The sequence below is a fragment of the Micromys minutus genome, assembly GCF_963924665.1.
Source record: "Micromys minutus genome assembly, chromosome: 6".
NCBI classification, from domain to species: domain Eukaryota; kingdom Metazoa; phylum Chordata; class Mammalia; order Rodentia; family Muridae; genus Micromys; species Micromys minutus.
The window spans coordinates 30,026,540-30,043,026 of record NC_137975.1 but is presented as its reverse complement, the minus strand read 5'-3'; the positions used below and the strand labels follow the sequence as shown (position 1 = coordinate 30,043,026).

Below are 16,487 nucleotides of genomic sequence, written 5' to 3'. Positions count from 1 at the left end.
AACTAAGTTTATTTATCTGATTGGGCCACCACAGCAAGGGCAAGAGTGTCCCCACTGAACCCTGTAAGTAAAGCTCAACTAACCGTAGGTTTGTAGTCAATGTCATCCATGGATCTGAAGAAATCCAGGCTCTTTGCAGGTGCCAGCTTCCCCTGGTCGGAGCTGTGTGTGCTCAGCGTGTCCAGGATCTCCCCCAGCAAGTCCATCTCGCCCGAGTACAGGGCCTTCCCCTGCGCTTCAACAGAGTCGTCGCTTTCATAGAAATAAGCCGATGCTTCTTCTCCATCTTCAGAAGATATCCTGAAGAGACAGGTGGAGCAGTGAGCACAGGCTGAGGCTCAACTCACTAAGTCAGCAAAACAACAAAATCACATCTGAAGGTGAGGGTGATCCCTGCTTTTACTCCTAGCAGCCTAGAGTCTAAGGCAGGAGGATTGCAAGTGTGAGGCTAGTCTGGGTTACAGAAAGAAAACAGGAAAGGGGAGGGGAAGGGTTAAAGGACAGTGGGGAGAAACAGAGAAGGAAACAGGAGACAGGTAGAAAAGGAGAAAAGGAAAAGAGGAGAGGAGAGGTTGGAAGGACAGAAGTAAAAGTCCATGGTCAAAGTCTCCACAATTATGCATACATCTATTTCAAATACTGAAAAACACACAAAGCCATGGCGCAGGGATCTGAAGCTGGACCTTTCATCAGCCTCATATAAGATGTGGAGATGTCCTAGGAACATTAGATTGAACACTTAGAAAGTTTTCAACATTCCAGTATATTCTTCATAATTGTCCTTTTCTTACTTTGTTTTAGAGAATAAATATTCTCCTATGTAGACAAATTTATTTCCTATGTTAGAATGTGTCTTAAAATAGCTAAAAATATAAGTTTAAACCATTTTCCATACTCTGTATCAGGTAACAGTTCGGAGCCTCCTTCCTGTGAAGGCTCACCTCAGCTCTCCCTTGGCTCAGTCTGACTGTTATCCCTGTCCCTACCGCCTGCTCCTCAGTGTGAGGGAGAACCTGACTTCCTGTTCATCTGTTCCATCCTTTCCAGTCCTTGGACACCTCTGTAGAATGCTGCTTCCCAAGAACATGGCATCTCAGGTCTATGATGCCCTGCCCCTGTCCTAAGCCTCATTCTTCACAGCGTTGCTAGGAGTACCGCTTCTGTTTGTTGATGAGCATTATGGCAGAGCAAAGCATGAACTTTACTAGTGTCCCATGCCATGCCACTAGAAGGTGCCTCAGTGCTGGACTCACTTGCTTGCCCGGTCAGTGTCATCATCATCATCATACAGGGCTCCATCAAAGCTCTTGTGAGGCCTTTTCAAGTGTGCCTGGGAAGAAAAATCGACAGTAAGGCCAGTACCTGATTTGAAATGTCTCTTAAATAATTTTAAAGGAAAATGTAAATTTTATTAAAAAAATGCTTAGAAATGTGTTTTCAAAGCTTTGAATGTCATCCACAACCTGACAAATTAGAACAAGGAGAAAAAGACAAAGCAGCAATTTAAAAAGAATCAACCCTTCCTAGCTTCACAAGTGATAACTGGAAATGGATAAGCATGTGGACAGCCACACCATGCACAGCACCTACAATGCAACTAGCCATCTTTCTTACAGAACCACCAAGAGTTGCCAGTTTTACACCTTATCACAGCTCCTACAAGTCCTAAGGTAAAACCCTTAGGGGAGTGCTTTCAATTATGAGTATAAAGTATAGACAGAATATGCAAACCAGGTGGTTTATAATGCCGCAAAAATGTAGGCTCTGGTTTTCCAGTGGTTCTGGAGTGTTGAGGCCCAAGTTCTGTGCATTTGTAACATTTTTAGATGATCTCAGTGCTGGATCTGAAGAACCCACTCTCAAAAGCAAGATTAAAAGTAATGATTTATCATTTGTACCTGAAAATACTATATTATGTATGTATTAGATGTTCTAAAATGTAAAATGTTCATGTTGATTGACTGATTAGTTTGTATGCACATGCATTCTACAATAAACATGTGGAAATCAGATGACAACTTGTGGGAGTTGGTTCTATCCTTCGACTATGAAAGTTCTAGGAACTAAACTCAGATCAGCAGCCTTGGTAGCAAGTACCTTTACCTGCTCAGCTATCTTGTCAGTCCTAGGTATGTATTTTTAACAAATATTTGTTTTCAAAGATTTATTTTATCCTATGTGTAGAGTGTTTGTATGTATATATGCATGTATGGATATATGTGTGTATGTATATATGTGTTTATGTGTATGTATGTATATGTGTGTATGTATACGCATGTATGTATGTGTGTGTATATATCTGTGTGTATGTGTGTGTACATATGTATGTATATATATGTACCACTGTTTGCCTGGTGCCTTCAGAGGCCAGAGGAGGGTGTCAGATCCCTGGAACTGGAGGTACAGACTATTGTGAGCCTCCATAAAGTCTCAGCAATCCAAACCTGAGTCCTCCACAAAGGGCTGTTAGCTGCTGAACCATCTTTCTAGCCCCAATATGTTTTTTTTTAAACACATAAGATTGTGATATCTACAATTTAACAATTACCTTTACTCTTTTACACCATATAGACTATATCCATACATTTTATGTGTGGCCTGCGACTGAAATGTGTAGCAAGTTCCCCATGAGTCTGATGATCAGAAAGTACTGAGGGGCTAAGACTTATGTCAGTTTGCCACATAAACCGAAGCTTCTTTGGTTGGACAAAAGTTTTCAGAATTACCTAGAAACAAAACCTATGTGTTGATACCACAATATTAGTTCTGGGAGGAAAAACTAATCTTACTTTCTCTTTCCCAAAACAACAAGAACAAACAAGTTAATGACGCCGCACTGCCATTTGTACCATCGTTGCAATGAGCTATACATGCGCTTAGCATGGTTGCCATGTACGCCTTTCTAATAAACAAATAAAATTTAGGACAAAATGGTTACCTTGGTTGCTATTGTTAAAATCATCAATATTTAAGAAGACAAGAATATTAAGCAGTAAGTATATAACAATATATTTGCTGAGTACTTTACAAAGACCTCTCACATACACACAAGGTCAGGTTCTTTCTATTTACCATTTCGGAACCTACATGAACTCCACAGTAAATCAAAGGTACATCCAGAGGTGCTGGATGATTTGTCCAAGTCTACCCAGCACGCAGAACAGGAACAGCAACAACAGAGGACATGCCATCACCTGCTGTGCTGCAGACCCTGGTTGTGCTAAGATGCTGTAATGATGCCGTAATCCGTGGCTGGCTGCCTGCCTGCTCAGAGCCCTCAAGTATTTCACCCAAACCATTCTTTACACAATCTAAATATTACTCAAGTTATGAAAAGAACTTCATCAGAAAATCTGAGTGTAATTTCACACTTCCTACCTATACAGGTCTCTATCAATTTTCATAGAGATGTTACTAACTACTGTACTTTACAAAAAGTATTCATAAAAGAATCTTAGAAACATATAAAACCAACTAATAACCACTTTCCTTTTTTGTAGATATCAATCTATGTCCAATGAAGACACTGGGGCTACTGCTAGCATCTGCACTGTGGCCTCCTGTGCTACCTGCTGTCTATGTGCTGTTACCGAGACTGTGGTCTTGTTTCATTGTTGCCTTCATCCCTGTGATGGCTAACCTTGACTATCAACTTGGCACACGTGGGAAGAAAGAACAGAACTGCCTTCTTCACATTAGCCTGCGGGTATGTCTAAGGGGGTAGTGTCTTAAGTGTTAATTGATGCAGGAGGCTCTGCCAATTGTGGACAGTGCCACCCCTGGGCAGGTGCACTAGGGCAATATAAGAAAGGTAACTGCATGCCTGGGAACTAGTCAGTAAGCAGTATTCCTCCATGATTCTGTTTCAAGCTCTTGCCCAGGCTTTCGCTATGAGAGACTATAACATATAAGCGGAAATAAACCCTTTGCTCTCTAAGTTGCTTTTGGTTTATCACAGCAACTGAAAGCCAAAAAAAAAAAAAAAAAAAATACTTAAGAAGCTAAACAAAATATGTACATGATTTTTCTCTTTAATATAGTCTTATCTTTTCTCCAAAGCATGTAGTTGATATTCCCTGAACAAATAAATATTTGCATAAATAGCAGGTAGGTTATTGTCTTAGGGTATCTTTTTTTTATCATTTGAAATTTTTTATGTGAAAAAATATGAAATTTTTTATTGATGTGATGAAACATCATGACCAGAGCAGTTGGGGAGGAAGGGTTTATTTGGCATACACTTCACACATCACTGTTCATCACTGAGGAAGTCAGGACAGGAACTCAAACAGGGCAGGAAGCTGGAGACAGGAGCTGATGCAGAGGCCATGGAGGAGTCCTGCTTTACTGGCTTGCTCCTTGTGGAATGCTCAGTCTGATTTTTAATAGAACCCAGGACCACCAGCCCAGGGACGGCACCACCCACAATGTGATGGGCCCTCTCCCGTCAATCACTAATCATGAAAATGCCTACAGGTTTGCCTGCAGCCGGATTTTATGGATGCATTTTCTTACTTTAGGTTCCCTTCTCCCTGATGACTTTAGTTTGGGTCAAGTGGACATGAAATCATCCAGCACAGTTTTGTTAAGTATTTATCTGGCTGCAAAAGCCTCTTCCGTGTTCCTGAGGCACAGAGGGGCATATTCATTACGTCAATGAAGACTGAAGGAGCATCTTTTTGGACCGGGCATTAGGCTATATATGGCAGAGTATAAATTAGCAAGAGCAGGGCTCTGTGTCCTTATGGATGTTAGTCTAACACATAAAAACTAAACAAACTAGGATAATCACACCAACAAGCACAAAAGTGTGACTCAAATTTGCTTCTGCTAAGCTGCCACTGCCGTGGGAGCACTTAGTAAGAATCTGAACTAGTAATCACAGAGCCCAAAGGAACCTTATTCCCTCGGCTCTGAAAGGTCACAGGTGTTAAGTAGATGATAAGAAGACAGAAACACACATACAACGTCCCTCCATTGGGACGATCAGGGGAAACATGAGAAAGTTCTCCATGACTTGGTTTGTTTTCTGGGCCCACTAAAATTTGCAGTTATTCTTTTGACCACTAGGTGGCACACACTTACTACAAAGACAGCTGGAACTGTGTAACCCTTGTTACATGGAGGCACCATAGATTTGGCAGGAGAATGTGGAAGATGAGAATGTGGGCAAGGGTGGCCAGAAAGAACCAGTGTCAGAGTCACAGTCACACCAACTATGTGCATTTCACTGCTTCCATGACACATAGACAATAATAAAAGTATTTCCTCTACATGAGGAATAAACCTACTGCAAACAGGAAATAAACACACTGCCATACAGCATTATGGGTCACATACAGGTGGCAATTACCACCTCTTCTAGGATACAGGAAAGATACAGTTTGGGAACATAAAATAGGGGGTGGATGGCTTCATGGTTAAGAGCATGCATTGCCTTCTGGGAAGTGTGTCAGACTTGTAAAATGGCCAAAGCCAAGGAGCCTGGTAAGCTTGCAGTTACCACTGTGATCACTAGATGGCAAACAATGCTAACAAGGCAAAATGTAGCTTAAACTGTGGTAGGTTGGGGGGGATGGTGGGTGGGGTGGGAGAGTGGGGAGGAATGGGACTGATATAAATGGTGGTGGGTTGGGGGATGGTGGGTGGGGTGGGAGAGTGGGAGGAATGGAACTGATATAAACTATGGTGGGTTGGGGGGGATGGTGGGTGGGGTGGGAGAGTGGGAGGAATGGGATTGATAGAAGGATGAAACAGCAGTTTGTTTGGCCTTCACAGAATTGAGATTCTGATAAGGTGTGTAACATTTCTGAGACAGACTAACTGTAAAGTTCAGACTGGCCTTGGCTTCATAGTCCTGTCTCTGCCTCCACAGAGCTAGGATTACAGGTATATGTGTGTGTGTGTGTGTGTGTGTGTGTGTGTGTGTGTGTGTGTGTGTGTGTTTAGTACATAGATTTTTTAAAACATAACCGAATCTTTTTAAAGATTTATTTGTATGTGTTAATGCCTGCATGTATGCATGTGTATATGTAAATCACCTGTATGGAATTGAGGCAACTAAAATCCAGAAAGACTATTTTGCTGATCCTAAGTCTATAGCAAACACTTGATGTTATGTATAAAATCCAGTTGTGGAATATGAAAATATCATAGCACAGTGCCTTGACAATGCACAGTAGTCTTGTTATTTGAAAAGAACGTTAAAATACCTTTTTTTATGTTTACAGGTAGTAACTGAAGCACAGTTAAAGACTTATAGAAGGCTTGCCTCAGTTTTAGATGCTTCCTTGGTAAGCTTACTTCACCACAAACGGTGCTGAACACTTTCTTGGGTTGTGTATGAGAGCAAATGTTAGAGTCACTTGGGTTAGAGTCAGAAAGAGCAGAGCTAGGACTGTCCCAGGTGTGTAGACTCCACTAATACACTTTCTATTTCGTTTCTTTTTTTTGATACTTTCTTTACTTACATTTCAAATGTTTCCCTTTCCTGGTTTTCCCTCTGGAATCCCTCTCCCCCTTCCCCCACCCTCGGCCTCCATAAGAGTGTCCCCACCCACGCACCCACTCTCTCTATTATCCCCATGCTTCCTGAGAATGTGCTGGGAGTTCTTAGAAACTGAGAGAGGAAGGGGGGAGACCGAACTGAGGCTTGAGGGTTGAAAGCCTCCTGTAGGTTGCACGTAGGGGACTGGAAGGACTAACAAGGCTCATGATCTGTGAGATCAAATGAATTGAGCTAATGATTCTTGGTGTCACCAGGTGAAAAACTGAGGTCTTATGAAAACCTGTCACCAGTCCTGAGAATATGGGACAGTATCAGAATGTGTCCTTACTTTTAAAGGCTGGAGAGATGGTTCAGTGATTTAGAACAGGTGCCTGGGTTAAAGCAGTTAACACTCAAAATCTAGTTCCAGGAAATCTGAAGGCCTCTTCTGACCTGCCACAAAGCCTACAGTGAAACTAAAGGGACATGGCTTGCCTAAGACTGAAGATACACCAGCACAGAAAAGCTACAAGGCCTGGACCAAGTTGGGCTCTGGCCCCATGTGGCTCATGTAAACAAGAACTTGAGAAAGCTTAGGATGAATCAGAAAAACTGAGAGAATCTTGAACTTTCTCCATAAGTATTCTACAAAAACACAAGATCATAGCATCCCATTGATATGCTTAACAATAATAAAATCCAATTCTAGACACACATACCCTCTTATAATAATTAGTACAATTATAAAAGAAAAAGCATGCTCCTTTATAGATGCAAATATAATATACTATACATATAAACTCCAAAATTCAAATAAGAATTATGAGATATTAATAAACAGAAAAACAACGCATGAGGAAATGAATGATGGTAAAAATGGAAATTTTACAAAAGAGCCAAGTAGAATTGATAGAAAACAAAACATCATGATATAATAGATGAAAAATAGTTCCAATGACCTCAGAAGCAGATTTAACAAAGAAACACTACATTTTGAAACAGGTCAAAAGAATGACCATAACTGAATAGACACAAAAAGAAAATAAAGCAATACGAGTGAGAAGAGGGACGTTAACGAGGAAATAGGGTGCAGAGCACCCAGACGCTGAACCTGCGTCAATATGCACGTCTCCACAGAGTAGACATTCTGTCTGCCTCCCTCCCTCCCTCCCTCCCTCCCTCCCTCCCTCTCTCCCTCCCTCCTGCCCGTTTCTACACCCCCCTCCGTGTGTGTAGTGGGTTGTTATTATAAATAAAATGGGAAAATATTACCTTAGTATGAAATTGACTATAGTGAGTTCTGGATGCAGTATGTGTAACAAGCTCTAATTTTCAGAATAATTCACGGAGGGGTCACTTTACCATCATTTTACAGCTCATCTGGCTTAGGTTAGGAAACATGCTTATGTTCAGAAACCATCCATAGAACAGAGCTGGCATTCTTGTCTGGGTTCGTCATACTATAAAGACTCATATTTCTGTTCCCTCCAATTAAGTGACAAGGCTGATGGGCAGAGAATTAATATAGAGAGATCTTTCTTATTTGTGAATCATGGTCCCTAAGAACTTCAAAGAAAACAAATGATTTTCAAAGCTAAATGGGCAGGACTGACAATACTAGGGGTTTCGAGGAGACACATGGCCTTGAAAGGCAGGAAATAGCTTACCCTGACAGTCAGATAGTTAGATGGAACTCTCACTGATGGTACATCCACTCTGTCCAAATCTCACCACCAGTGCATTAACAAAGGTTTGTTTTCATTTAGTCTTAATCTAGTCTAGTTTTTCTCTTTTTTTAACTTAAAAATCACTAAGTGTTAGAGTTGACAAATAGAATGCAAGAAATCAGAACGGACCCCAGGTTTAACAAAACACTCATCCCAGAAGCAGAGCACTTCAGCAGAACGGACCCCAGGTTTAACCAAACACTCATCCCAGAAGCAGAGCACTTCAGGGCTCACTCTTCCCTGTTGTTCAGAGACTCCGAGAAGCCGACCCATGGCAACATTGTGGGAGGCTGTCTCCAAAGCAAGGGTAACTGGCATCAAAAGCCCCAAACTCACAGGATGCACACCTACTCACATGGGCACCTACAACAAACATGGCTTCCAGCTGGATATTAGGAAGCCAGCTTTTAAGGGCTGTACACATGCTAGGTGATACCAACTGTGTTTGAAATCCCACTTCCCTTTAGGTCTTAACTTTTGATAATGCAAATTTGACTAGTGGTTGTACAGCTAGCTTTGCAGTGTAACAAATTATTAGTTAACACAAAAACAAATACCTTAGTGAAGAAGAATTAATTAGAAATCTTTTGAGAAGTGGCAATCTAGGTGAAGATCCTGAATTAATAGTGAGAATAGTTGCTGTAAGAAAAACTATTCAACTATTAAAAAGTTAAAGGACAGAAAACAGAGGGAAAATATGTTTCCGTGTTCTATATAGAATCTAAAATGGCGATATTCATTAACTAGATTTACTAAATGGAAAAACTGAGTACATTTTGTCTTTGTTTCAAGATTTTATAATAGTTATTTGTGGCAAATAAATTTGAAGAGTAAAATTCTAACATTAAAATGTCAACTTTAAAGTTTTTAAAACTGCATATATTTACATAAGTATGGCTATTTCACTATGTTTTGTAATATCAAGTGTTGTTCTGCAAAGTTAAATCTGGGTTAAATCCCAGTAGCTGAATGACAGCTTGAATGTCTGGCACTTCAGAGCACCTTCTAAGGAACGTTGCACACAGCTTCCACTAGAGGGCAGGCTTTAACTATAACCAAATATGAGCTATTTGAAAGAAATACTGTTCCATCAGAGAAAATAACTTCTCCCTAATGAACAATACTGTACCTATACATTTTACCAGAAAATCCAGTGTGTAAGTTACTGACGTTAGAATAAATTAGAGTAAATCCAATGTGAAGAGACTAGGATACGTGTTGCTATAATGAGTTTTTCTTTAGGCAATACTTCTTATCCTCACGTTCACTTAAGATATTTCAAAAAGTTTTGTCCTTTAAAGTGTCTTTTTTAAAATTTATTTATTTATTATATATGAGTACACTGTAGCTGTCAGACACACCAGAAGAGGGCATCAGATCACATTACAGATGGTTGTGAGCCACCATGTGGTTGCTGGGATTTGAACTCAGGACCTCTGGAAGAATAGTCAGTACTCTTAACCACTGAGCCAATGTTGGGATTAAAGCGTCTTAAAATATTTCCCTATTAATTTAACTAGCAATTTGCCTTGGTAGTGCCTTCAATACTGAGCCAAAATAAACACAATCAAAACTGGCTGCTTATCATGGTTTAGTTATCTGTCTTCATAGGTCCTGTTCAGGGAGAAAGAAACCATTGCCAATACTGGACCTAGCCATCTGCCCAGTGCTAGTGAAGTCATCCATCTTGAAAGACAGCCTACAATCACCTTACTAAACCAGCAGAAACTCTAACTACATTCTAAATATTTCTCCGTATACCAAAGTCCTCAGCCCTCATTGAGGAAGCTTCTCTTTGCAACAGAAGAAAAACACTACAGAAAACCACTGCAGATCAAATGCAGCATTGTGGAGCCCAGTTCCAATGCAATACATCTGCAAAAAGACCTCCAGCACCTAAGGGAACATTGTGGAAGAGGAGGTGAAACCAGAGGCTCAGCAAGTTTACTGTGAGATGTCTCCTAGTAATATCAGAAGCCACAACTACCTAAACACGAGCTGAAAAGGCACAGCAGACATGTCTACTGAGGACAGTAGAAAGCCCAAGAGTTCTCAATTGTACACAAAGAACAACAGGCAATGATAAATGCCGAGGGGAGAACAGGCTTCTCTAGAGAAAAGAACCAGCTGGGTACAGATACCAAGTGGTCAGCCCTGCAAACATACATGTAACTAATAACATACAGGCTGAGAAGGCTGTATTTTGGAGAACTTACATATACGGGTATGCCCATATGAGCATGTGGAAAGGCTTGGAGGGATGATATAATTTTAAACTATAAAAGCAATAAGTGTATGCCTTATGTAAAACTTATTTTACAAACCCAAGTATTCTTGCCATATCCTTCCTCTAACCCATGCCAACACAATTGTTTTTGATTTGTTATTTATAATTACTTTTCCTTGTGAAGAAGTAAATGGCTGCCTCCTTCAGAATCATGCTATGCAACTGAGGCTGACTTTGAACTTGTGACATTTTTGGTGTGTGTCACTACAAGTGGCAACTATACCAAATTTTTATACTTCCTATGTGTCAACAAGCGGTGCTACCATTAATCACACTTATGTTTTCAGAGTCCACTAACTCTTATAGAGAAAACTTTGACATTAATATGTTACCATAAACTACACACAACAACATATGAGTTTCTTGCTTTTCTATGAGTGACATAATTTAATAGCATCTAAGTTTTGTATTTTAAATTGCACTTAATACATGTGTTAAGTACACATGGTACATTCTTGTACTGTGTAAAACAGTTTACTATCTATAAAACATGAACTATCTGATTATCATATTCATTGAAGATGATAAGATGGTGAGATTTTGTTAATATCCCCAAACACCCTACTATGGATATGAAATGATTTGCTTATATTTATTTATGTGTATATATGTATATATGTGTATCTTTGTGTATGTATGTATATATGTGTGTGTGTGTGTGTGTGTGTGTGTGTGTGTGTGTGTGTCTACTTTCAGGGCACATTTCTTAAAAATAAAAGGATTCACCAGTTATAAAGTTGCCATAGCTATTTAATTCTGTTAGAATGGTTAGTAAACAATTTAACACATAAAGAAACACCAACATTTCATTTTTAGTGAGCATGCATATAGAAAAAAATTTCTTCATCACTTACTTACAGAAGAACTGTTCTCGTTTCAAAATACTAGTTTGTCTATAAGCGTGACCATCAGTATTGCAGCATGTGACAGTAACAAGGCTCTTAAACCTGTTCCACTCATGAACACTGTAGGAAGTCCTCACTCCATTCCTGGTGAGTATTTATTGTCATGTATGTTGACCACAAAGGAAAGGCCAGCTTTTCCTGCAAAGACTTCTACAAGCTATGTAGCTGGTAGAAAGGGACAAGTCTAGTGTCCAGTGGATTGGCTTTCATCTCAGGCATGAACCAATTAAAAGTGGTGTGTGTGCCAGGGTTTTAATAAGGCGTAACAGCAAAAAGCTTCCTTAGTCCTTCCACAAGATTTTGTCACACTGAAATGCCTTGCTTAGGGCCATCCATCTGTTAATGTTGATTCATGATATGGCTGAGCTTTCATGCTTGATCACTAGTATAGTTGTTAGCCAAGTGTGAGTGTGTGTGTGAGGGGAGGGAGAGACAGGCAGACAGCAGACATTGTTGGACTAAACCAAAATATGTTTTTATCCTTTAAAGCAGATCCTAGTTCAGGTTTATAGTTTAAAATTTATTACTGAAAGAGATTTTTCTTTTATTCTTAAAACTCTCTATTACTTTTTAGACAGTCTTTTATGACAGAATTAGAATTAAGGGCCTAATATTGCTCACTAACTCTTCAGGATTCCATTAATATAAAATTGACAAAAGGTAAGTACATAGGATTAAAACTGCTCTGCACCATGACCGCTAGCAGTATTCTCACTGGACTAAACAGGCCCTATTTTCAATAAAATCAGAGAAGGATCCTCTCCCTGGAGTCCTGTTAGGCTAGGGCGGCTGTTAGAACTGTCATCTCCACACAAAAGGGAAAGGGCTGGATTTTACAAATGTGAAGCCTAATTGGGAGCTCTTCATGGCTGTACCCTTGACATTTATTTAAGCCTCATCAACAAAACAGAAAATAGCCATACTAATTAGCAGGCCAGCACACAAATTACTATTTGTTGGGGATAGATTATAGATTCACAGTCTATTCCAAAGACAAGCAAAGTAATGGGACAGATATGTGTAAATTTTTCTTGATAGCGTACACACTAGAGGGTCTGCTTATGTTAAATAAAGATACATACTTATAACTCAAATGATCACAATTTGGAAAGCTAAATAAAAACAAAGTCTTTCATTGGCAAGTCTCAGTGGAAATGGAAAAGCTATATTCTTTCCACACTTGGGTCTGATAATTAAAAGAACTCCGAAGGGGATGAGACAAGTCCATTCAGAGTCATTTCTTAATGTAGCTAGCTGACAGACAAACAAGCAAAAGTTACAGAGTTACAGACAGTAGATTTATTTGTAATACAAGATGCATACACTTTTCTAATCATATGCTAAAGCCAGCAGACGGAACAGCACTCAGGGTGAAGACGCTCGTCTGCTGCTTCTATGGCCACAGTGCTAGCAACTGCCTAAGGACGGGAATTTCACAGGAGAAGAAAGTCTAATAGGGCCATTGTGTGTGTGTGTGTATGTGTGTGTGTGTGTGTGGACCACTACTGACTGTAGACTACCTATTGTCCTTATTACTTATTACTTATTCACATTATCTGTAATTATTACAGCAGCCTAGGAAAATAATGTATGATGTTAACAATATAACAAAGATGCAGAAAGCAAGACAAAGGGATATTTTATTTTAACGACTTTTAAAAGCAGTTTTCTTTTTACGACCAGGTTTAGTGTCGCTTTGTAGTGATTTTTCCATCAGATGCACTTAGTAAAGATCACGGTTAATGATAATGTATCTCATATTGGAAAAGTGCTGCGTGTAGGCCTAATGTGCTCTTATGAACCACAGGAAGTCACCTGGGAAGGCAATGGAGAACTTATTTATTAGTTAATTTGTTTAATGTAATCATCTTGCCATTTTGTATACCTTAAGTATATTCAACTTAAAAATCCATTTCTAGAAATTAACATGAAATATGAAAAAAAAACAGAAGTTATATTAATAAAATGTCTTATGTTATAAAAGGAAAATGTAATAATTAACATATGAAGATTCTCTTAATTTAGACATTTGGAAAAAGCACTCCTGAGATTTAATGTTTTTATCTTAAGGAGTTCCATTGAAAACAAAGTTGTTTTTTTCTCGTAAAAAAAAAAAAATCTGTTCTCTATGGTAAACGTCATCATTTAAGTACTCTATTACAGAGATGGTAAACGTTTGTGAGTGATTTAGACTGAAGCTTGTGACCAGTGAAGAACTGAGCGTCAGTGATGCCAGAAAAGCAGGTAGGAAAGAACGCGCTGTCTTCTTCACTATCAGTACGGATGCACTGGCCACTTTCTACACACATAATGACTCCCTTCAAAGACATGCATTAGTAACAATCAGAATTTGATAATAGCATCTGAAATTAATAATAGTCTATGAAAAATAAGCTCAATAAGAGGAAAAGTAGAGAAAGTACTTAATTTGCTACAAAAATGTCTTATGAGTTCAAAATATTTCTGAGTTTTTCTTCTGTTAACAGCTGATACCTAGGAAAGGTCCACACAGTGGGCGCTGAGTTATTCAAAGAGCAGCCTCTCCATAAAGGTCTACTGGCCTCCTAATCATTTAAACCTCCTTCATCCTAAGACTGCTGAGGCTCAACTGTTCCTACTAAATTCATGCAAAGGCCCCATTGCCACTGCATGTCCTGCTCTGCCCTGCCTTTCTGCCATGAGATAACGTGGCACATCATCTTTATGTCTGTAGGACACGGGTGGGGAGCATTTACCCAGGCTCTTCATCCTTCGAACATCTACAAAACATTTCCCAGTTCTGTATGCATTACTCAAGCTCGGGTGTTCTGTTACAGCAGTGCAACACTGGCTATCAGACATGCCAGAGTACTTTACTGCCATAAACATTTCATGGTACTGTGATTGTTAAACTTGATTGTTGGTATGAAAAGTCCACAACATTTTCCCCACATGGTTCATGACTTCAAACCATGGCAAACATAAACCCTTCCTCCCTCTCTCCCTCCCTCCCTCCCTTCGTCTCTCCCTTCCTTCCTTCCTTCCTTCCTTCCTTCCTTCCTTCCTTCCATCCTTCCTTCCTTCCTTCTGTCTTCTTTCCATTCTTAAATGATTTTGTTCAAGCAGTAAGAGAACTGTAAGAACACTGGAATGGCAGCAGTGCCATCTGTGGTCAGCCCTACTGTGTGATTCAGTCTTTGGAACAGTGGTATAGGGAGAATGTGAAAGAATTTGGGGTAGAAAAGCCCATGAAGGCTATAAGTAGACCTGAGCAGACCATTCTTCAGACCATTCTCCCTGAAGCTGAAGACAGGAGTCCTGACAAGAATGTGTGCACAGAAGACGGCTCATGAAATTTCAAACAGCAAGGGCTCTACTGGGATCTTCTATTGTATTCATGTGGTAATGACACCAGGAATCTGGCTGCATTCTGTCTGCTTTCTGAAAACTCTACAGAGTTAATGAACTAACTCCTATATATGATAGAGGAAAATGCCATGGCAGGAGAGCACTCAGGCTGTGGGCTGCTTCTGTCCCTGATCCAAGTCCACAGTGAGAGAGTGAAAAGTGGCACCAAACATGGAAAAGAGTACAGTGTGGTAAGAAGAGAGCATGGGCAAAGCTCACCTTCCAGATGAGGCAGGTTTAAAAGCAGCCGAAAGTGCTTGAGATGATGACATTAAAGATGAAGCCTAGATTGAACAGTGGGACAATAGGAAACGTGTTTTGAGAGCAAAGCCTAACTTGTCATAGGCTCCACGTTGTATAAAGGCGAATTTATCTGAAAGTAGCTAGGTGACCTATGCTGAGAAGTTTACTGAAGGAGCTCTGTGCTCTAAAGGAACTACATAGACATGTGTGCTTTCTCAGATAGATGCTGTGCCATTGGGGTCCAGAGAGCCAGACACATGCACAGCTAGCAACTGGGCCTGGCAGCTTGCTGTGTTCACTAGGTACTGGTTGTGCAGGTATGAAAGAGAGAAATAAGAATGTCAGGAAAGAACACCAACGCTCTAGAGAGCTGCTTAGATGAGACAATGTATGGCAGGGTTGCAGTCCCTGTAAAGATATCCTAAGAAGCCATTTAATGAAACTAAGAAAGTAGAAATCACAATGCAGACTCTCAAATTTTGAAGATGCCAAATGTTGGAGACATCAGCTCAAGAAAACTGAGTGTAAGTTCTACAGCTGGTTCAAACCAGACACTGTGTGCTCCAGGTTGCAAAGCTGGAGGGAAGGGTCTACCCAAGTCTTTTACCCAGATGGATCTATCAGGAGCCAGACACAGGACGAGAAGCCGCAGTATTCAGTGTCTGCTTACTAGCTGTCGGTCATATTTGGCCAAGTCACTGGCATCTCATCATTCTTTCTTTACGGAGTGGCTTGTGTATTTTGTGCCATTGTATAGTGGAATGACATTAGGTAAGAGACTGCCTTGAGTCTCAGATGAGAGGAAAATTCTGGCACTACTAAAGACTACAGGGACTTTTGGTGGTGTGCTATAAATGCACTTTGTATCATGGGATAGCTATGAGCCTATGAAGACAGAAGGTAAAAGGAAGGAAGAATATGGTTTTTTAAAAAGTGACATGTTTGGATGTCACAATGACAAAATTTGGAGTTGAAATGGTCTCTCTTGACTTCCCCATTGACATTGTTTAGAATCCCATGGAAATATCTCAGAGAATCTGTGAGGACTTCCTATATCGGTTAGGTTGTCTATACTGCTGGGAAACACCATTCAATGGGCTGTGATCCCAGAGTGAACTAAAAAGGAAAAATGGAGCCGAGTATCAGGGCTATTCTCATGCTGTTCTCCTGACAGTGTATGCCATGTGACATTCCCAATACAGTGGGCTTTACCCCCAAACTGAGAGTCAAGTAAACTCTTCCCTCCTTAAGGTGTCCCTTTCTGACCCTAATCTTGCATGAGCAATGACATGGCTATGACTATCCTGGCTGCCAGCCTCAACTGCTGTTGTAAAAGAAGCTTTGCAGGCACTGCATGGATTTGACTCTGAAGCTGATTTCTAAAGATACCTAATAAATCACAATTTGGTATGCAAGGTTTAATTGGTTAAAACCTTCAGGAGCCTACTCTA

The 16,487-nt window shown here is 40.1% G+C and overlaps 1 protein-coding gene across 3 annotated transcripts in view; it reads right to left on the bottom strand.

Moving 5' to 3' along the window:
• The window catches only part of DENND1B (DENN domain containing 1B), a 213,453-nt gene that overhangs the window by 37,871 nt on the left and 159,095 nt on the right, over positions 1-16,487 (bottom strand). For all 3 annotated transcript variants that reach the window (XR_013975047.1, XM_080917652.1, XM_080917653.1), the window contains 2 exons: positions 1,254-1,330; positions 84-300 (listed from right to left, as the gene is read on the bottom strand). Coding sequence is in view for 2 of the 3 variants with exons in the window: in XM_080917652.1 (XP_080773778.1) it covers positions 84-300; positions 1,254-1,330 (294 nt within the window). In the remaining variant the exon portion in view is untranslated. The remainder of the gene's footprint in view (positions 1-83; positions 301-1,253; positions 1,331-16,487) is intronic.